The sequence below is a fragment of the Marmota monax genome, unplaced genomic scaffold (assembly GCF_021218885.2).
Source record: "Marmota monax isolate L192 unplaced genomic scaffold, Marmota_monax_Labrador192_F-V1.1 WCK01_AAM20220418_F8-fsc00003, whole genome shotgun sequence".
In the NCBI taxonomy this organism is placed as follows: Eukaryota; Metazoa; Chordata; class Mammalia; order Rodentia; family Sciuridae; genus Marmota; species Marmota monax.
The window spans coordinates 6,586,098-6,609,633 of record NW_026694084.1 but is presented as its reverse complement, the minus strand read 5'-3'; the positions used below and the strand labels follow the sequence as shown (position 1 = coordinate 6,609,633).

At 39.1% G+C, this 23,536-nt stretch overlaps 1 protein-coding gene, 1 long non-coding RNA gene and 1 other non-coding gene across 5 annotated transcripts in view; 2 read left to right on the top strand and 1 right to left on the bottom strand.

Annotated features, from left to right (window-relative positions):
* Mtdh (metadherin) overlaps nucleotides 1-4,723 on the bottom strand; it is a 64,333-nt gene extending 59,610 nt beyond the window's left edge. For 2 of the 3 annotated variants that reach the window (XM_046464666.2, XM_046464667.2), the window contains exon 1: nucleotides 3,984-4,722. In XM_046464666.2, coding sequence (XP_046320622.1) covers nucleotides 3,984-4,364 — 381 coding nt within the window. In that variant the 5' untranslated portion in view covers nucleotides 4,365-4,722. Of the gene's footprint in view, nucleotides 1-3,983 lie in introns of all 3 variants that reach the window. The other variant, XM_046464665.2, reaches the window with a different exon arrangement.
* An 81-nt stretch (nucleotides 4,724-4,804) lies between these two features.
* Nucleotides 4,805-5,823, top strand: LOC124106848 (uncharacterized). Its single transcript, XR_006856207.1, has 2 exons — nucleotides 4,805-4,902; nucleotides 5,144-5,823. It is a non-coding gene; the product is annotated as an uncharacterized LOC124106848 (long non-coding RNA).
* A 9,438-nt stretch (nucleotides 5,824-15,261) lies between these two features.
* LOC124107070 (U6 spliceosomal RNA) lies at nucleotides 15,262-15,366 on the top strand. Its single transcript, XR_006856277.1, has one exon. It is a non-coding gene; the product is annotated as a U6 spliceosomal RNA (small nuclear RNA).
* Nucleotides 15,367-23,536: the final 8,170 nt, after the last annotated feature.

The window sequence follows — 23,536 nt, the reverse complement described above, 5'->3', positions numbered from 1 at the left end:
GATACTGACAATTACACTACAGCAAATCTTCCTACAATAATATGTAAACAACTTGTTCACTAAAATAAATTTTCTTAAGTTGATTTTGTGAAAAATTCACGTTTCACTTTATTTACTGAGTGTCTATTTAAAATCCACATTAAACTATGTATTATAAAAAATACATGGAAAAACTTATTCCTAAATATACCAAGAATTAATCCAGTGAAAAGTGTTCCCCTTTCTCACTTTAAAAGTGGAACATATGCAATTCATACCCTAGAGGGCTTATGGCAAGACATTATTAGGGGATAAAAACCAAATTGATAAAAGAATTTTTAAAAATGAATAGGTTGAAATTAATATAGATTTAAGCAGCTAAATACCACCTACTGTACAAATGAAGACAAACTATTACAGACAAATTTTGAAAAGGAGGATCCAAAAATTTGGAATGATTTAAAAGAAACTAAAAATAATGAAATTAGGGCTGAGGTTGTGGCTCAGTGGTTGAGCCCTTGCTTCGCATGCATGAGGCAATGGGTTTGGTCCTCAGCAACACACACACACACAAATAAATAAATAAACAATGAAATTTTAAAAAGAAAGATGAAAGTTAAACTACATTTAAGCAAAATGTCCTAAAGCAATATGAAATGTCCTTTCAAAGAAATCACAGTAGATCTTATGTTATACTATGGATCCCAAAGCCCTATTCCAGTGTGTAAATTTTGGGATAGAGGAAATAGTACTGGGATCAAGGAACCCAGGGGTGCTTACCACTCAGCTATACTTGCAGTCCCTTTTTTCAAGAGCAGCCCTGTCCCCCAGCCTAACTAAGTAGCCCAGCTGGCCTTAAACTTGCAATCCTCCTGCTGCATCCTCTAAAGTAGTTAGGATGAGTAACTATTTGCAGGGTGCTATCACACCAGTTTGGCCAACACAACCAGACCCAGTCACAAAACACAAACAAGAACAAAACACAAAATTGCAACAACAACAAAAGCATATTTCCCTAGACCCAGGCTCAGAGATTTTGAATGTTTAAAATCTGTGGTAAGACTCAGAGATCTATATCTATCTTTATACATATATACATATACATACATGTATATATATATATATATATATATATATACACACACACAAATAAAATGAGTATTCTAAGTTACTCTATTACAAATAGCCAGGACACTTTGAGGACTCCTGCAGTGTTTTAACTCAACTAAGATCTTCAATTTATAAACAAGACAAGCTAAAAAGATAAGGTTAAACACGTTACAAGTTTCCTGCCAGGCTGGTAAATTGTCTTCCTCCAACCCTGGGCCTTTGTGGTATCTCAGGCCTGCCTCTCCCACTACCTGGCTCCTACCCCTTACCAACTTTAAAAGCCAACTTTGTGATTAGGTATTTGGTGCCTACCTGGAATAACAGGGTTGTACTGTTAAGTTTTTTGAGTACAGTAGTCCCTTGGCATCCACAAGGGACTGGTTGGGATCCCTAACGATATCAAAATCTGCAGATGCAGTTCCTTACATAAAATGTAGTATTGCATATTACCTACAAACATCCTCACATTCTTTAAATCATCCTTAGATTACATGTAAGGCTCAGTACAATGTAAATGCTAAGTAAGTAGTGTTGTTCTATATTGGTTAGCGAATAATTATAAGAAGAGTCTATAGGCATTTAGCGCACGTATAATTTTATAAATTTAAAAATATATATTTTGCTCCCCAGTTGGTTGAATTCATGGATGCAGAACCCAGTGTGTATCTTCTATAACTGAAATAAAGAACTCCCTGGGGAGAAAGAGAGCTTTTACTTTTGTATCCCCTTCAGAGTGACATAGAATATTGTATCTCTTTTTACTGCCTTTTATTTGTAGGTAGTACCTTGCTTTTTCTTCAAGTAAATCCTTAGTACACTGCAAGGTACATAATGAGTACTAAACAAAGGGTGGATTATACTTAGCCACATAAAGCAGTATTTTTCTGTGGATCATGTCTCACAATCAAATGTGAAACCAACAAATGTGATCCAATTTAGAATACTGTATCTCTTTTTACTGCCTTTTATTTGTAGGTAGTACCTTGATAACATCTTCAACATTTTGATAAGAGAACATTTACTTTCTCACCTAATTAACATTTCACCATCCAGTCAGTGTCCCTGTTCTCCACTTCTCAAAGCCAATTCTAGGTTTATTTACTTATTCATTTCCCCTTTTCTTAACTCAAAAGAGGTGGTAAGCCCTAATCGAACGTGCATTTTTCATAGTGTCAAGTGTTCACCAATCTGTTCCTTCTTCAGATGAGTCATCTGAATGTTATGATGCACTTCAGATGGGCTCTTTGGAGCACCTGTCTTTCGCCTCAAGTCCATCTGAAATTCTAGATGTCCCAAATAGGGCCTTGAAGTTTTCACAACCTGCAACATCTGCACAGGGTTTAGGATTAATAGGTGTCGTTCCCCCCACCCCAAGATCACCTTCTTTAGCCTAGAGCCAGGCTCTTTAATTCCATCATAACATTACTTTCTGGCAATCCTTGGTGCTCTCTGCATTTTTATTATGTTCCAAGTCAGTTCTATTTCTTTCTTCTCCTAAGTTGAGCCCTTTCTAGCTTTCATATATCTTGCACTTCCTAATCAGCAAGCAAAACATCAATGTTTAACCAGGCCTAATTGATTGTGACCTGTCACATCTCTAATATAGCCTTATTTTTGTATTGTTACCAACAATATTCTCATAAGTTTGAATTTACACTCCACTTCCCTCAATAACTTCTCTAAATCCATCCAATGGAATGAGTCTCCCACCCTCCAAACCTCATTAATACTCTGTTCACATCTCTATTAGCACCTAGCAGCCTGCAATATTATAGTTATTTATGAATCGGTATCCTGTGATTGACTCTTAACTCCTATGTGCATACCTCATACTGCCAACCAAACACAACAGTGTGCACTTTTCATAGTAAGGATTACTGAATTATACTGAAAGGCAAAAATTAATTACGTGGATAAAAAAAATAGGTTAAGAGATATTTCTAACTCTGCAAGACCTCCATATTCTCAATGTGCTCAACTTGTAAAGCATTTTAAAAATATATGAAACTACGAAAGATATAAAGGGGAAAACCACCAGAAAAATGGCAATAAAGAATGTACAACTAAAACATGAAGGCATGACAAAAGGGATGTGATGCCCTCTGCATTTCCACACGTGGTCCAGTAAATTGGTGCCTGAAACCCTCAACCTTCACCATTCTGCCCCGTCATCCCCTTTTACCTATTTCAAAAACCTCCCACGTCATGGAGTGCACAACAGTCCACTTCGCTTAACTTGCTTGAGCTCTTTCTCTTTGTGGCCATATACCCCTGAAGAATATGGGGTAGCCGACTCTCACTTGCCTTGTTTCTGTTCTGGCCTCCCTTGGCCCAACTCACCAGACCAAGAGTGGGCAACCATTTCCCTTTAAAGTCCCAACTAAAATGGAAGCGGGTCTAGACCTGGACACCCTTAATCCTCTGTAAGCCCGAGTTTTTAGGTCACCGAATTTCTGGCTACGGTCTCAGTGTGACTTGAGAGCGATCTTCCAGGTGTACTCTTTGCACAACTTCCCAACACCGCCTTTAAGGTCCCATTACCCTCCACGTGCAGCCTACCCTTAAGGTAGGCCTTAAGGTAAGGTATGTTATTCTAGTGTCAAGGTTCCTGAAGGTGGTTTGACCTCTGGGTACTCTTGTTTATACTAAACTCAGAGCATCTAACTTCCTTCCTGGAAACTGGGCTTCTCTACCCGCCCTTATACCTCCGGAGTTTCCCCTACTCCCCAAAGTAACATGCCCACCTATCTAGCACCTATTCCTCCACTTTGGCAGATCTGCGCCTCGGCTGTCGCCTAACCACACTCTATTCGCTCCCCGGCTGGAGCTCGGCCCTCCGCTCGCTCGAAGGTCGCGGCGCCGGCACGCTGTACCTGTCCCTCACCCCTACTCACTTTGGGCTTCTCGGGCAGCTTCTTCCGGTTCTTCTTCTTTTGCTCCTCGCTTCGGAGATTCTTTAGCAAGGTTAGGTCATCAGGGGCTGAAGCTGGCGCGGCTGCCGCCTCCTCCCGCTTGCGGGGCGGGCTCCTCCGCTTCTTGCGGGCGCCGGCGCAAGCTGCGGCCCAGCCGTAGCCCAGTAGGAAGAGCAGCAGCAGCCCGAGTGCGCCGGTGCCTACCAGGATCACCCAGCCCGGGTACCGCTTCGGCTCCAGCCCCAGGTCTAGGCCCAGCTCCGTGCGCAGGAAGCCTAGGCCGACCGACAGCATTTCCCGCAGCCGGGCTGAGCCCTGCTCGGCCTGCTGGGCCAGCTCGTCCTGCCAGCTTCGTGCAGCCATCTTCCCTCCCGTCAGGGGGACTTGAAGGATGACGCTGGGCGCAGAGACGCCGTGGAAGAGTCAAAGGAAGCGACGATTGCCGGGCCACCTCAGGCCAAGCGCATCGCGGCCGTTCCTCGCGCCGGAGCCGGCGATCGGCCGCTGCCGCCGCGGGGAGGACAGAGGGGCTCCCAGGTTCCCCCTATCAGTCTCACTCCGCCGCCGCCGCCAGGAGGAGAGCCGGGGCGAAGGGAGGGAGTGTCTCCAGTGGCGACCGCTAAGCGGCGTCTCGGCGCTAGCGCCAGGCCCCGCTGTCCTCCCTCGGCGGAACAATGGCGGCTCCGGCCGCGATCCACGCCGCGCGCGGGGATGGCCGCGGGTCACGTGGGAGCGGTGGGCGGGGCGTGGGTGTCACGTGGGCGCGGGAGGGGCTGGGCGGGAAGAGAACCTTGGCGCGAAGGCGTGGCGGTGGCGGGTACCGGCCCGGCGGAGAAGTGGAACCTAGGGACTGGTGACCCGGGATTGGGGGCTGGAAGATTAACTGGGGGAAGCCCCGCAGGTGGGCCGGTAACACAGAGATAGACCGGATGCTCTGAATGAGTGCAATGGAAGGGTGCTCGTGGAGGGCGGGCTCGGGGATAAGGGTGAAGAGCGAGGAACCCGAGCACGGGGTCTGGGTCAAATTCTCTCTGGTTAGAGGTGTAGGGCTTTTCATTCTTATTTTTCTTTTCTTTCTTTCTTTTCTTTTTCCTTTTTTTTTTGGAGTGATGTTGAAATGAAAGCGCCTTTTTCTTCCTTAGGTCACCAGTCAGCTAGATGCTTCCAGAGTGCATTCAGTGGAGTCTGAAGCCAGGCACCCACCCCTCCTCCTAGGGTGAAACTGGGTTTAATTCACCAAGTGGATCTTTATCTTCGGGCCAACTGTTGAGTGTCTGCCCTTTGCCAGCCGTTCTAGGGCGTGTTTGCGTTGTTGAGCTCATTCAGTCGTGCTGTTTTTAGTATCCAGAATTCAAAATTCTGAAAGCCTGTGGGCGGTACTATTATTTTGCTGCTATAAGAAATAATGAGAGGAAGCTCATTAGATTGTGTTTACATGTAGAGGTAGCTTCCTCGTTGCGTTTTATTTTAAGGTTTTTTACAACGCGTTAAAAGGAGTTTTAAAAATTCTATTTTTGTTTGCTCTGTCGACCAACTGTGAGATGTAGCATTAGAAGGGAATGAATTGCCTTTTCAGATTTTAATTACAAAGATATTTGGGGACTGCCTTAGGGTGTTTAAATTTCATTTTTTTCTGTAAGGAAATTTAATGTTTTAGCATTAAATGATCATTAGTATGTAAACAAGTGAACTAAGTACAAGAACCCAATGCCAAAAATATGTCAAGTATTTTGACCTACTTTTTAGCAGTTGTAGTGCATGTTGTGATTAGTGGGTGGAAGGGAGTTTTGTAATAACAAAAATAAACTTCTGCTAAACTTTATGTAGACTTATAATTAAATGCTGTAAATTATAAAGTCAGAAACTTAGAAGGTGTCATTGGAATCTGCTTAAGCTCTAAAAGTTAACAAATTCCATTCATGTTTTTGAAATAAGATTTACAATCTTACATATTTGTTATGGTTCCAGACATGAAGGGTCATGATTTCCTAAGAAGTTCCGCTGGCCAGTCTAGATTTAACTCCTGTGAATTTATAGATTAAACTATTACAATAATAGTAGTGAGGTGTGTGTGTGTGTGTGGGGCGGGGGCGGGGGGGGCGGACAAACAGGAGTTAGACCTGGTGACCTGATTCTGGTAATATAGAAAACAGAAAAGGCCATATTAAGGGAATCTATAAAACAGATGTGGGGAATCTATTTTAAATATTTTTCTATTTTGGAAGAACACTAATCTATTGAGAACTTTCTTTTTGAGGTACTATATACATTTTAAAATATGTTAAGTACATAAATAATATGAAACAATTGTTATCTAGAGATTATGCTGAGTCATAAAAACCATCATTGTAACTATCAAATTTCACTTTAATATCTATTAACTTTTAAATTCTATTCTCTTTTACTTCTATTTTAACAATGTCTTCTAAATTTCTGTGAGCAAAAAGAGTGAATAAATAAAAAGAAAAATTTCATATGAAAAAAAATAATAGTAGTGAGGTATGCCACTCCTAAATCATATTTTTTTGTAACTGTAATCTTAAGGATAGGAAACAATGTTTCCTATATTTGATAATACAAATATACTCATTTTTAAGTTTCTCCTCATCTTTCCATGTATTTATATTTTGAAAACAAAAATGGGTTCATCTGCTGTTTACTGTTTTCCACTTAATGTAGAAATGGGCATTCATGTCAATTAATAAAAATCATCTGATAAAGCCTACCAAGAACTTTGCTGCTGCAGTCACACAAAATTATGTTTATTGATTTGCAGAGGGATAAAGTTTAGGTAAAATTTTAAATGAAACCATGCTTTGAAAGACTGAAAGCAAAGCAGAGTTGTATGTAATATTAAGTTAATACCAACTCTGGTCTAAGTAGACTGGGAATCCCTTCTGAATGGTAAAGTTGAGATAAATGTAAAATGTGTCTGAAACCAAACCTGGGTTGGAAATAAGGACTGCTTTTTCTGGAAGTGGCCCATAAAAGGGAATACCACTCAGCTATAAAAAGGAACGAACTATAAATACATGGAGCAACATGAATGAATCTCAATTATGCTGAATGAAAGAATCTAGGATCTCTCCCTCACTGCCCCTCCCCCTCCAAAGAACATATTGTATGTTTCCGTTTATGTAAAATTAGAACATGCAAAATAATTATTGGTGACAGAAAGCCAATAAGTGGTTACTTGGGGATGCAAGGTGAGAACAAAAAGGTGGGAGGGGGAGGTACTAGGAGTACCAGGAAACTTGGGATGATTAATATGTTCATTATCTTGATTGTGGTGATGATTTTGAAGCCAGAATTAAAAAAAAACAGGTAGTCAGCCTAGATTGATAAATCTGGCCAGATTGTAGAAAACAGACTAAACCCGTTTGCGTCCAAAGGTTGGAAATTGTGCCCTTGGGAGATTGGCCTATACTGCCCATCCTAAAAGAATTGTTAATGAAGCAACTTCTGAGCAGACTGGAGTTGGAACTGCTAATTAATTCTCCCTAGGCCCCCTTTCCTACCCAGACCACTCCTCCCTGACCCCTCTACCTTTTGGCCATCCCATGCAGTATCTCCTGGGCCTAGTCATAGATATGCAGGAAGGAGAGAGATAAGGGGGGAAGAAAACAGGAGAACAAAGGAAACCTAGGACAGATAAAAAGGCAAAACACCCTCACTTCTGGGGATACCAGCTATGGTCCCCTTCTCCCTCCCAGGAGAAGTGACCCTTTTTAAAATAAACCCTTTTTAAATAAACCCTGCTTTATATGCTTGCCTCTCAGTGCTTCTCTAATGTTATACTTCAGTATGTGAGGAAGCAGGACTCATCACCAGTAACAGATGGTATCAATTTTACAGGTGTATATGTATTTTAAAACTTACCAAAGTACCAAATTGTGTACTTTAAGTATTATAGTTTATATTAACTATATTTCAAAAAAGCAGTTCAAAAAATTTTAAAAGTGATTCATATGAGTTGGTGCTGATGGGATTTCAAACAAGTTATTTTTGCTGATACATGATTTTAAAGAACATGATTTCTCAACACTATAACCTTGATGTTATAATTATAACCAAAGCAGGTTTTTTTTTAACAGTTTTCTCAATAAATAAAGTATCATTTTTAATGCAAAAATACTGCATTGTTTGTCTCTACTATAATTTAACATACTTTAATGTTGGATAGTTTTTTTTTTTTTTGTATTTTTTAACAGATTTTATTTTGCCATCAAATGTAATTCTGTCATGGATATTCTGTAACTAAATCTTTGACTATTGTTCATTATTTCTTCAAGATAGAATCCTGGCACTGCAATGCATAAGTCATAGCCTACAACATGTGTGTTAAATACGTTCAATTTTAAGGGACCTGAAAAAAGTGCTATTTAGTGCCACTCATTTTATTGACAAAGAGTTTTAGTGTCATACCCTAGAATCAGAATGATTGAGCTTAGACTAGAATCCAGACCTCCCATTGCTTTCCTCCTCTTTTTCAGTATGCAGTCAGGTCTTGGAGTTAGTGCATGTATTAGTTTGCTACAACGGTCATAACAAAATACCACAGAATAAGCCAGGCTTTATGGTACATATCTGTGATCCTAGCTACTTCAGGCAGCTGAGGCAGGAGGATCCCAAGTTTGAGGCCATCCTGGGCAATTTACGAAGACTGTATCAAAAGAAAGGGCTGGTGATACAGCTCAGTGGTAGAAGGCCCCTGGGTTCAGTTCTCAGTACTGAATAAAATAAAATAAATTTTAAGAAGGGGCCAGGGATGTTGCTCAGTGGCAGAGTCCTCTGGGTTCAGTCCCCAGTATTGCAAAGGAAAACAAAAACAACAAAATGCACCAGGTTGCTTAAACAGCTAAAGTTTATTTTCTCTCAGTTCTGGAAGTCCAATATTAAGCATGGATGGCAGCAAGTGAACTATCATTTATTTCTTCTCATAAGGACACCAATTTTATAAAATCAGAATCCCATTTAACCCTAATTACTTCTATAAAAGTTCTCTGTCCAAATAGAATCACATTGGGGTTAGGGATTCAGCATACAGATTTTGTGGGAAATAGAAGCATTCAGACCATAGCAGTGTGGGAAGCCAACTTCCACACAAGCAGCCTTTGTTTGAAGACAGATGAACGAAAATTGTTGATTTGCATCTTCAAAATGTAGATTCTTGCCATTATAAATTGCTGGGTCACAGAGTTAAATACCTAGGAGGATAATTTTACAGCAAAGCAGGGATCTTTAGTGAACCAAAAATTTGGAAGTAATGTGAGGAAAGGGTCATCCTCAGAATAAATAATAATTAGTAAACAAGGAAATTATCCTATAAGATAGTTTATGTATGTTTCTAAGTCTTCTAAGAGATCAGACAATATGGTTAGAACTTGTGTGGAACTAAAAACTGGAATTTATCAATCCTACCTCACTGGAACATCAGGGTGGGGGCCATGGGAAGCAAAAAGTCTATCAAAGTGATGACAAGGAAAAGTGTGATATATTCATTCAGGGAATGCCATACAGTAATAACAATACCACAGAATGCTTACATTTTGATACCGTGCTTTGAAAATTTATAAAACAAGTTTATACATATATAGTGAAAATGTAAAATTGTACGCAGAAATAACACCAAATAATTTCTAGTGATGAAGGGAGAAAAATGGGATTGGGGGATTGGTGTGGAGTATTCAGGGGGCTACAGATGTTTCTGCAATGTTTTATCCCTCCAGCTAGGTTATGGGTACAAAGGTGTTTATATGACTCTAACAAAAAAAATTATATATATATATATATATATATATAGAGAGAGAGAGAGAGAGAGAGAGAGAGAGAGAAATGCAGTAAGTTGTGTGGAATCTAGGCAAAGTAATGGTATCTCCCTTGACTATACAGTTACTGATTTACTATAATCTTATAGTGAGGAAAAGTGTATTGAGTAATCTTAACTCCATAATTAACCTCTTAAAATCATTTAACCCCGTTTGACCTGATTTCATTATCAACATATCACATTTAGTAATGTGAGTTCTCTCATATGGATTTTGCTACATAAGACAATGGGTCAAAGAGCTGACTTAGGAAATCAGATCCTCTTAGCAGTCACTAAGGCAATTCATGCATTCTCAACTGAGCTATAGAAAATTACTGGTTCTTGGAGGCAAAACAAAAATTGTATAAAGTTGACATACATATAATATCCAGTATACCTATGGCATTAAAAATTCAGGTGGGCATTGGGGGGGAAAAGTCTAAATAACCTCTTTCAGTGTTGAGAAACTCACAATCTGTTTGTGAGTCAACTTACACTCCTGTGTTATGGTTAACTGGGCTCCTGGATCATTTATTCAAGCATTCCTTCACTAGATTTTATTAAATCTCGACACTTTACTTTAAATACGGTATCTGTCCTCAAAAGTCTCAAAATCAAAATAAACACTTCCTAAAAGGAAAAAACAAACAAAAAAACCCCAAAACCTGAAAACTTAGTGAAGATATAGCCCTTGCTTAATACAAGGGAATATGGCTAAAGTCAATTGATTTGAGCTTGGAGATTGTAGTGATTGCTGTAATCCACCCCTCCATTCCCCTTCAGGAATGAAGACCTTATTCCTCAATGCCAGGTGTATTTCCAGAAGACATCTCTTAGCTGTCATTCATTTGGGGACATTCCTCATCCAAGGTCATGTTTCCTTCAGGGAGACCTGGCATTCACTGACTCTTCAGCCTCGGGAATGGGGTATAAGTTCTAGCCTTGCCCCAACTTGGAATAGTTCCAAGGATGTTCCCCACCCCAGAACAATTTATGGGTTTGGCTGAGGAAGGTTGGTACTGCATCTTGACTCAATTTGCCATCTGCTCAATCCTGCGACCTTCTCTTTCCACTGGTTCTAAGACGACTTCCCAATACACGTCTTCAGGCTGATTTGTCTCAAAGTCAGCTTCCCAGATGACCAACCTGTAATAGGGATGAGAATGAGGTATCTACAAAGTATTTGATATCATTAAGGAGAGAGATTATTTCTGCATAGTTATAGTGGAACACTAGGTGTAGTATGTTTTTAGGTTAAGTTTTAAAGAATGAGTTAGGATATTGCTAAGTAGAGAGACTCATGAGGATGGAGAGGAATTTGTAGGCATGAGGGCCAGCAAAGTGGAGGACTGGGGATATGATAGAACATGGTATATTCTCACTCTCTCTGCTTCTTGGTGGCCGTATCCCCAACTGCTTTCCGCCACTACACCCTTCCACCATTATCTTCTGTCACCTCAGGCCCAGAGCAATGGAGTTGGCTGTCTATGGACTAAGACCTCTGAAACCACATTTTGACTGTTGTAATCAGGACTAGATCTTCTAAGAATGTGCAAGTTGGGCTGGAGTTATAGCTCAGTGGTAGAGTGCTTGCCTAGCACATGTGAGGCACTGGGTTCGATCCTCTGCACCACATAAAAATGAAATAAAGATATCGTGTCTACCACCTACAACTAAAAAATAATAGTAATTATTCATTATTCAGTATTCATATTCATTAATCCCACAGAATCCTCACACCAAGGCTCTGGGGGAGTTTTCCTTTTACAGATGAAGAAATGGAAGTTCAAAGAAATTAAGTCCAAGTTTAAACAGTAAGAATTTAAAAAACCTCCTTGTAGGACCGTTGACTAGGTGTTCTCCATAGGTACTCTTGCAAACCTCCAGGAACACTGGTTGAGTCTGAGTAAAAGCTCCCCTCTCCCACCAGAAATATGCCACTCCTCATTCTCACTAGAAAATGAAGGCTTTTCTCTTTGGAGTTGACCCCTGGCACAGTGGAGGGCTGGAGGGAGGTGATGTTCTGAAGCTAAGGAGGGACTAAGGACCTTCATACTAAATGAAAACCCCAGTGCCCTTCCCCTATTTGGCTACCAGAAGGATGACAGATGCCCATCAAGACAGGACTCTGGAGCTTTTGCCTATGGGGAAACTGCCCTATCCTAGGAAAGAGACTGACAGATGTTTGGGAATCCTCCACCCCTCAAACTGGGCATCTGCTCTATTTTGTTCTTGACAGTGAAGCCCACAATGTAGGGAATCCCTTCTACACACAAGCGCATCATTCCTGATCATAAACTACCATGGATATCCACTGCACATTGGAGAAAAAGTCCCTAAAGACACCATTGGGAGGGCAGATAGAGGGCTTTTTAGAATGAGAAGTCTCAACATTTTTATCACCATTGCACTTTTATTAGAAAGCTACTAGAAGATGGGCTTCTCTGAAGTTAGAGATTAAATCAAGAGGAAGGCTACTAAGAAAGAAGGAATCCAACACAAAAGAAAGGGGAAGAGAATTCCCAAACGTGGATGTATTATCAGGGTTAGAAAGCAACTAAGGCAGGTAGAAGCAGGAATTCCAAGGATTCTAGGAAGGCTGTCTCCTAGAAAACCAAGAAACCAATTGACTCACACACATTGAGAGGGGTTTATTCTTCTTTATGTTTGTTTGTTTTAGTTGTCAATGGACCTTTATTTTACTTATTGATACTGGTGCTGAGAATCAAACCCAGTGCCTCACACATGGTAGGCAAGTGCTCTGCAACTGAGCTACAACCCTAGCCTGAGAGAGGTTTATACTTCTTTTGGAGCGCTTGAAATGAATTAGTGATAAATATATAGAAAAACAGTAGGTAAAAAAATGCAGTTATTGAATGCTAGAGAAAAAGAAACTTGTACAAGAGAAGGAAAGTAACCAAAGTATATTACATGGCTCAGCTGTGAATAATATATACATAGAGAATATCATACATATGGAAATACTGTGATGTCATTTTTTTTTTTCAGGGAATGAGGGTAGATGATGTGCCTGTGTGTAAGAAACCTGAGTTCCCATCTTTCATGGGAGTGAAAGCACAATAACTAAAGCTGAAAATTATACATAGTTATATAAGCATGTTATTTAGCCATAGGAGGTAGATATAAGAAACAGCAGCAAGAATAATGAACAGAAATTGTCTATGGACAAGTTTGGGCTGGAAAAATGATATAGGACTTCCATTTTTTTAAAGAACTGTTTAGCTGTCTAATTTGTGAAAGTGTATTGCTAGACATGAAATTTTTTTTTTTGGAGGTGCTGGGGATTGAACCCAGGGCCTTGGGCATGCAAGGCAAGCACTCTACCAACTGAGCTATATCCCCAGCCCTAGACATGAAATTTTAAAAAATTAAATTTAATAAAAAACATGGCACATCTGCATTATGGTGAACATTGGTGTGTAAGTAATGGTAAAGTTCATAAGATTTGGTGAGGGACTGAAGAAGAGAACACTGTTAAGAATGACTCCGGGGGCTGGGATGTGGCTCAAGTGGTAGCGCGCTTGCCTGGCATGCGTGTGGCCCAGGTTCGATCCTCAGCACCACATACAAAGATGTTGTGTCCGCTGATAACTAAAAAATAAATATTAAAATTATTAAAAAAAAAAAAAAAAAGAATGACTCCGGGTTCTCACTTCCAATTGGACAGAAGGTGGTACCATACACTGAAATGGGGAATATAGGGAAAGAGCTAAGTTTTATGAGCCAAGATTGGTTTTGCATACATTGATTTTGAGAAATATGAAATATCCAGATGCAGATTCCAAATAGGCAGACAGATACAAGGGTGCAGATCCCAGAGGAGAGATCAGAGTTGGAGGTACCTGTTGGTTTCCTTGCTCCAGAGCTTTTCATGCCTCAATCTTTTGATGCTCTCCATAGTCCTAGCTCCTGGCACTTGTTCTTCCCTGTGCATCCAGTTTATTTTCTTGCTCTTCCTAGTTAATTACTGCTCATTTTACTTATTTCAGGGGAAATGTCATTTTCTCTCAAAAGCTGTGCCTAAACCCTAGATCAGGTCACTTCCTCATGTTATATATTTTCATAGCGCCTTTCATCATATTTGTCAGAATTGCAAGTTTACCTTTATTCATGTAATTATTTTCTGTTTCCTGATCATAATTTCCATGAGTACAGGAACTGTGTCTATTTTTGCTCATTCTTGTACTACACCCTATACCTATCATAATACCTAGTTCATAATAGGTGCTCAAAACATGGCTAAAAAGACTAATAACTACTTACACATGGAACAAAGACATATCACTAATTGAAGGCATCAGTATTTTGTGGAAGAAAGACTACCATGCTGCCCAGTGATCCTTGAAGCCTAATATCTGAACCTTTGTGTAATCCCTTCCCCTTGAGAATGAGGGACCTGTGACTTCCTTCTAATCAATAGAATATGGCAAAAAGGGATGGAATCACTTCCGTGGTTATGCTCCATATGACTGTAGCCTCCATCTAGCTGGTAGACTATTTTCTCCTTCCCTTGTTGGCTTTGGTGAAATAAGCTTCCATGAGGAAAGGCCCATGTGGCAAGAAACTGGTGGCCTCCTGCCAGTTGCCTTCAAGAAAGCAAGACCCCTCAGGGAGAAATGAAAGACAGAGAGTAGGCAAAGATACACATGAGAGAGTTTGTCAGAGCTGATAAAAAACAGGCTTGGGGTTTGGGACTTTTATGGGGCAGGCACAGGGATTAGAACCGGTGGGGTCCTAATATGGGCAGTTAAGGATGGAATTAGTATGAGGGAGTTAGTATTTCTCAGAAATGTCCTTGGGCAGGAAAGCAAAATTCTTCTTAAAATGGCGGCGGTCACTTAAGATGGCTGTCCAGATGCTAAGCAAGGGCCTTACATATAGTTGCTTTCCTTTTCCTGTATCAACATTGTATGATGGGTATCTAGGAGGAAGAAAACTGTCTCTGGTTTGCAGGTCCATAAATTTGTGAAGAATTGTGCTACAGGAGGTGTAGTTAAACTGCATGTAAAGTGCCTCAGCCATATTTCAGTTTGCTTGCTTGCTTGATTTTTTGGGTGGGTGCGGAGTACCAGGGATTGAACTCAGAGGCACTCAAGTACTGAGCCACATCCCCAGCCCTATTTTGCATTTTATTTAGAGACAGGTTCTCACTGAGTTGCTTAGTGCCTTACCATTGCTGAGGCTGGCTTTGAACTCCAAGCCACTGGGATTACAGACGTGTACCACCGTGCCCACACTTGTTTGATTTTGAGACAGGGACTCCCTAACCTTTTGCCTATATTGCCCAGCCGGCCTCTGCACCACGGCAGTTTGCCTCATCAAAACCATCAAGGATGAATGTCTGCTAGCCACACAGAATCTTTTGTAATCTGATCACACAAGTAATATTCCCTCAATGTTGAGGTATTCTATTGGTTAAAAGCCAGTTACTCGCTCACTTCTGCAGCACATACAATGAAATTGGAACGATACAGAGAAGATTAGCATGGCCCCTATCCAGATGACTCTCAAATTCGTGAGGCATTCCAAATTTTTAAATCACATACTGGGAAAATCACTTGCATAAGACTAAAGCAATTTTGACATTATTTCACTGCTATCATTCTCCCATTTATTAATTTTGTATGAGTTAATTCACACTACTGAAACACATGTGGCAACAGAAAAGACTGTTTTGTTCTTTGAAATACTTTACAGATTACACTATCCCTGGAATCCTAAGTGCCTAATGGCATTTTGGATTGCCTTTAAAGTAACATATTTTTTCCTGCAATCCTCCTAATGCTGTCTCCATATTTCTTTTTTTTTTTTCTCTATACAGTAAGGGAAAACCATGTTTGATTTAGTTAGGATTTGTTTTTCAGCTGTACACAGAAACCCAAACTAAAGTGGATTAAACAGGGTAGGTATTAAATTTTCTCACATAAAAGAAATCTAAGCTGGGCACAGTGGGGCACGCATGTAATCCCAGCAGCTTGGGAGGCTGAGGCAGAAGGATCACGAGTTTAAAGCCAGTCTCTGCAAAAGCAAGGCATTAAGCAACTCAGTGAGAACCTGTCTCTTAAAAAAATACAAAATAGGGCTGGGGATGTGGCTCAGTGGTTGAGTGCCCCTGAATTCAACCCCTGGTATCTACCTCCCCTCCCCCCCTCTCCCCCTCCCCCGGGGAAAAAAAAGAAAGGAGGGAGAATGGACATTGTGAGGAAATCAGCATTCTCTGCTCCACTGTTATTCAGTGTATTCAATTTGAACTGAACATTGCAAGATACCAGAAAATGTGTTAAGTGTTGGGGAATTCAAAAATATGTAAAGGGCCTGGGGTTGTGGCTCAGTGGCAGAGAGCTTGCCTAGCATGTGTGAAGTACTGTGTTAGATCCCCAGCACTACATAAAAAATAAAATAAGGGCTGGGGATGTGGCTCAAGCGGTAGCGCGATCGCCTGGCATGCGTGTGGCCCGGGTTCGATCCTCAGCACCACATTTTAAAAAAAAAACAAAGATGTTGTGTCTGCTGAAAACTGAAAAATAAATATTAAAATTTAAAAAATAAATAAATAAATAAATAAATAACAACAAAAAGCAAGTTACTTAAGGAAGTGGAATTGCACAAGGCTGTGAATACCAGAAGGCAGTCAACATTGGGGGCTAATTTGGAAAAATCTACCACAGTTCAATGATTCACATCATTGGTCTTCAATGATTCACATCACTTCACATGCAAAACACATTCACCCTCTCCTGAAGTCTCCAAGAGTCTCATCCTACCTATTATAACATCTGTTCAAACTCCAGAGTTTCGTCATCTAAATCAAGTCCAAGATGGACAGAGTGGCACATGTCTGTAGTCCCAGTTACTTGGGTGGCTGAGGCAATGAGACAAATAGACCACCCACAGGAAAAGAGTCTTGGAGAAGGGAAAGGTGGAAGAGAGGATTAAGAAATCAAGCTTTTGACCCTATCTGGTCCTAGCCACAAAGATAGTTCCTTAATAACCCCTAGACATGACAAACCATAAAAGGTACTTCCTCCTATGCCAACAGACCCTATCCTCAACCCTTTGCTAACAAAGGCTTAGAAATCACTTTTCTCCAGATTTGCTGAAGAAGACAAAATATAGAGAGTTGACTGACCCCTTTCTGAATCCTGTCATCCCACTAATCAACTATAGGGACAGATTAAGCCCATAGAAACCCCTAGACAAGAGACACCCTCTCTTGGGACCCCTCCCCTTTGGGAGCTCTGCTTTTTTTCTTTCTGTTATTCTAATAAATCCTGTTACTTTATTTTCAGCCTTTTATGTCTGTGGATTTCATCAAATTCTTGAGACAACCCACCCATCCATACTCCATGTTATAGCAAGAAGTTGAGGAGAGACATATTGTGGCACAGAACAGACACAGACCTTGAAATAGAGGACATAGTCAAACAGAAATTGTAAAAAAGTTTGCTTTAACTTATTTGGTTTGTGGTAATTTATTACACAGCAATAAAACCCATGATGAGAAGATGAATGACACTTTGTGTTTTCAAGCTTATGGGGGAACAGGCACTTTTAGACAGTTTTAGTAAAAGTAAGTAGGTAAACAACTTTCTAAAGCAATTTTGCAACAGATTTTAAAAAATCAAACCTCAAAATGTGGTTAAATATTTTTTGATCCAGTAAAGTCCCTTGCTAGGAAGTTATCCAAAAAATAATTGGACAAATATACAAAAGAGAAATCACATAATCATTATATTATGGTTTATAATATAAGGGGGAAAAACTGAAAGAAAAGGGATGATTGAATATATTGTAACATATACAAGGATAAGAATATTATGCAGCCATTAAAGAATATGATATATATCCATGCATATCAATTATTCAGTGATACAGAAGGCCAAAATGCTAAGTAAATAAAATCAAGTTATAACATAACATGATTAATTGGCAGTTAATTAACATTTTAGAATGTGTTTACATGGATAGATAGCTGGAAAGAGATTTCTCAAAATCTTTATAATACTTTACAATAGTCATATCTAGGAGCTAGGATTTTTGAGTAGTTTTTTACTTTTTTCTATATTGTCTTTTAAATTGATCAAAAGTTTAATTTTTCTTTCTTCTTTTTTCTAAGACAGGGTCTTGCCATGTTTCCCAGGTTAGTTTAGAACTTGTGGGCTCAAACAATCCTTTTGACTCAGTCTTTTGAGTAGCTACATTGTTCAACTATTTTAAGTGACTATAATTATACTTTTAATCAGAATAATGTAAGTTTTCATTCATCTTTAAAAATCCTCAGGTAACTCATTATTGGGCTATATCACTTTTTGAGTAATATATACTAGTATAATTTAAATTTAAAATATCTCCTTAGGAAAAGCTTCCTAAGAGTAGTATTATTTGGGTGTGTTTCATCAAGGCCCACTTTTGCTGATTTACCAGCAGAATAATGCCACTGCTAAGTTTTAAGATATGTCAACCCGTGTCATTTATTAATATACCCAGTGACTTCTAAGGTTCCAGTTAAATTTTTTTTTATTAAAGCTCTATAGTTATACATAGTAGTTGGGTTTATCCTGACAAACTATACATGCATGGAAATCGATTTCAGTTCCTGATCCCCTATTCCCTCCCCGTCTTTCCTTTCATCCTCCCTCTCATTCTCCTTCCTTTAATCTACTAGACTTCCTTTTGCTCATCTATTTATATTTGATTGTTTCTTTTTACTTATGCTTAAAGGTGAACCTCCTTGTGGTGTATTTATCTATACACATACATGATATTTAAGGAATTCATTCTGCACTGCCTCTCCTTACCCATCCCTCCACTCTGCCTCTCTATCTCCTTCTTCTACATCACTGATCTTCCCTTTATCTTTAAGTTATCTTAACCTTCCTTCCCCCTTTCCTTTATTTTACTCTAGCTTCCACATACCAGAGAAAACATTTGACCTTTAAGTTTCTAATTTTGGCTTGTTTCACTTAGTATGACTTTCTCCATTTCCACCCATTTACCTGCAAATGCCATAATTTCTTTCTTTTTTTATGGCTGAGCAGAACTCCATTGTGTGTGTGTGTGTGTGTGTGTGTGTGTATATATATATATATATATATATATATATATATATATATATATATATATATATATATATATATATATATATATATATATATATATATATATATATCCCCATTCATCTTTTTATGAGGGTTCCAGTTATATTTTAAGATGTTTCCCAAAGCTGTGAAATCTTTATAATCTTTATTACTAAAAAGCAAAACTTCTTTTGGAGGTGCTAAGTAGCCTCCCCTGGAAGTAAGAGAAAAAAATAACCCTTCAAACCTCACTGGAAACCAACCAGTCTTAAAAATGAGTAGCTATTCCAGGGGCTGAGCAGAAAGGAAAGAAACTGCTGTCCCTGTCTGGAAAGACCCAAGCGTTTATGTAAATTAGGAACCTTAGGCATTCAGAAACTGGCAAAAGAACTAAGAGTATAATCTAAAAACTAAGGTTTGGCAAAATTAGTAAGTTTATAACACCACTGTGGCCTTTCTACAGCTGGTAAATCCTACATTTGATGACCCAGTGAGCTTATTCCTTTCTTTCTCTCTCTCTCTTTCTGTTTAGTGTATGGCATGAGTGAATGCCAAATATGATTATTAATTTTTTTAGAGAGAATTTTTTAAAATATTTATTTATTTATTTTTTTAGTTTTTGGCGGACGCAACATCTTTGTATGTGGTGCTGAGGATCGGACCGGGGCCGCACGCTACCGCTTGAGCCACGTCCCCAGCCCATGATTATTAATTTGGATAAATTAATTTTGTCTCTGCTATGACCCTTAATTCCACTTAACAATTTTTTTTAGTTGTAGATGGACACAATAACTTTATTTTATTATTTATTTTTATGTGGTGCTGAGGATTGAACCCAGTGCCTCACACATGCTAAGTTAGCATTCTGCCACTGAGCCACAACCTCAGCACCTATGCAAGCATTTTGTGAGTCTATAATGGAGTTTTTTGTTTTTTCGGTACCGGGGGATTGAACCCAGGGGGCACTAACTGCTGAGCTTTTTAAAATCCCTTTTGATTTTTTATTTTGTGACAGGATCTCACTAAGTTGCTGAGGCTGGCTTTGAATTTGTAATCGTCCTGCCTCAGCCTCCCAAACTGGTAGGATTATAGGCATGTGCCACCATGCCTAGCATATGTGAGAGTTTTGATTGCTTCAATATAAACTTATTGCCATTACCAAAAAAGGAAAGAAACAGATAAAAAAGTATCATTGAATCCATTGAAAGTAAAACTTGGAAAAATACCCCATTTACAATAGCCTTAAAAAAGTAAATAAAATAAAATACTTGGGAATAAATTTAATGAAAGAAGTGAAAGACCTCTAGAATGAAAACTACAACACACTAAAGAAAGAAATTAAAGAAGACCTTAGAAGATGGAAAAATCTACTTTGTTCTTGGATAGGCAGAATTAATATTGTCAAAATGACCATACTACCAAAAGCACTATACAGATTCAGTGCAATCCCAATCAAAATCCCAATGGCATTCCTTATAGAAATAGTAAAAGCAATCCCGAAATTCATCTAGAAAAATAAGAGATCCAGAATAGCCAAAGCAATCCTTAGCAAGAAGAATGAAGCTTGTGGCATTACTATTCCAGACCTAAAACTATACTACAGAGCAGTTGTAACTAAAACAGCATGATATTGGCACCAAAATAGACCTGTAGATCAATGGTACAGAATAGAGGACACAGAGTCTAACCCACATAACTTCAGTTTTCTTATATTAGACAAAGGTGCCAAAAATGTACATTGGAGAAAAGATAGCCTCTTCAATAATGGTGCTGGGAAAACTGGAAATCCATATGCAAAATGAAATTAAACCTCTATCTCTCACTATGCACAAAACTCAACTCAAAGTGGATCAAGGACCTAGAAATTAAACCAGAGACCTTGCACCTATTGGAAGAAAAAGTAGGCCCAAATCTCCATCAAGTGGGATTAGGCCCCAACTTTTGTAATAAAACTCCTGTAGTGCAAGAATTAAAAGCAAGAATCAGGGCTGGGGCTGTAGCTCAGTGGCAAAGTGCTTGCCTTGCACATCTCTGAGGCACTGGGTTCAATCCTCAGCACCACATAAAAATAAACAAATAAAATAAAGGCATGCTGTCCACTTACAAATACAAAAAAAAAAAAAAAATTAAAAAAAAAATCTACTTCACCATCTACAACTGGGTCAAAAGCTTTACATCTCCTTAAAAATAAATTAAAAAAAAAAAAAGCAAGAATCAATAAATGGGATGGATTCAAACTAAAATGTTTCTTCTCAGCAAAAGAAACAATCAGTGAGGCGAATAGAGACCTTATGGAATAGGAGCAAATATTTACCACAAGCACATCAGATAGAGCACTAATCTCTAGGATATATAAAGCACTCAAAAACTTTAAAACCAAAAAAAAAAAAAAAAAACCCCAAATAACCCAATCAATAAATGGGCCAAGGAACTGAACAGACACTTCTTAGAAGAGGATATACAATCAATCAACAAACACATGAAAATATGTTGAATAGCTCTAGCAATTAGAAAAATGCAAATCAAAACTACTGTACGATTTCATCTCACTCCAGTTAGAATGGCATCTATTAAAAATACAAACAACAATAAGTGTTGGCGAGAATGTGGGGGAAAAGGGACACTCATACTTTGGTGGTGGGACTACAAATTGGTGCAGCCAATCTGGAAAGCAGTATGGAGATTCCTTGGAAAACTGAGAATGGTATCATCATTTGACCCAGCTATCCCATTCCTCGGTTTCTACCCAAAGGACTTAAAAACAGCATACTACAGGGACACAGCCATATCAATGTTTGTAGCAGAACATTTCACAATAGCTAAATTATGGAACCAAACTAGATGCCCTTCAGTAGATGAATGAATAGGGAAACTTTGGTATATATACACAATGGAACATTACTCAGCATTAAAAGAGAATAAAATCATGGCATTTGCAGGTAAATGGATGACTTTGGAGAATATAATGCTAAGTGAAGCAAGTCAATCCCAAAAAATCAAAGGCCAAATGTTTTCTTTGATAAGAGGATGTAGACGCATAAATGGAGATTGGTGTGGGGGGGGAAGCATGAGAGGAATGGAGGAACTTTAGATAGGGCAAACTTTAGATAGGGAGGGAGGGGAAAGGAGGGGGCAGGGGATTAGAAATGATGGTGGAATGAGTTAGACATCATTACCCTAAGTACAAGACATGAGTGGTGTAAAAATACTTTGTGTACAACCAGTGACTTGAAAAATTGTGCTCTAGGGCTGGGGATGTGGCTCAAGTGGTAGCACGCTTGCCTGGCATGCGTGCGGCCCGGGTTCGATCCTCAGCACCACATACAAAGATGTTGTGTCCGCTGAAAACTAAAAAATAAATATTAAAAAATTCTCTCTCTCTCTTTAAAAATATATATATATAACTTTACATTAAAAAAATTGTGCTCTATATGTGTAATAGGAAATAAATTGCATTCTGCCATCATGTATAACAAATCAGAATAGATAGATAACATATCTTTTTCAGACTAAGATTCTAGGACATTTCTTTTTAGGAAAAAACAAAGAAAAAACTGTAATATGGAATCCCTTTAAAATAAAATTTCATAATCATATCCGGTTTTGTCTGACTTTCTACTCTTTTGTGAGTATCAAATAAACTCTACAGATGGTTTTAGTTATAATCTCCTTTTCCAAATACTCAGACTTCCATCATAGGCTGGAACAAATCCTGTCTGTAGTTATGCTCTAAAAAATAATGAGATTTCTTTGTTGAAACAGTGGAGTTTAGTGTATGGTAGTGAGCAACTTGAGTAGAGGTTTGGAATAGAAAAGAAGTGGTGTGTCTTCGGGGCATTTACTTAACTGGAGCTTAGGGATGGAATTAGATAACTGTGCCTCAGTCCAGTGGGAACAAGAGTAACAGAATGTATTACTCAGTTCTCTTATGATATCATAATAGGATACCATAGACTGGGTGGCTTAAACAATAGACATTTTTTTTTTCACACACTTCTGGACATTGAAAGTGCAAGATAAAAGTGTTGTCAAGATATTTCTCCTGAGGTCTCTCTCTTTGGTTTTTAGATGAATGCCTTCTTGCTATATCCTTCCTTGGCCTTTGCTTTGTATGTCCTTGGAGAGAGAGGTCTCTGGTGTCTCTTCCTCTTCTAATAAAGACATCAGTGCTGTCAAATTAGGGCCCTTCCCTCATGACCTTGTTTAACCTTAATTACCTTCTTAAAGTCCCTATCTCTAAATACAGTGACATTGTGGGTAAGAGCTTCAACATATGAATTTGGTTGTGGGATGCACAATTTGGTTCCTAATACAGGATATGATCGGGGATTATTCTGCGGTCTTTGAGAACAAGAATATCATAAAACTGGTTTGCCAGCAAGCCTTGCTAGAACAGAAACTCCACAGGAGTGGGGCTAGGGGAGGTGTCTACCTTGCACACTGTTTTACTCCTAGCAATCACTGCAGGGCCTATGAGTACACATATTTGTTCAATGAATGAATTAATGATTGTGGTGATTGGAAAGTGAGTGGGGAAGGTACCTATTTCAATGGTCTAAGAAAGATATGAGGTGCCAAATGCAAAAATTCAGTGCTGGGGGAAATGAAGAGGAAGGGGGACAACAAAT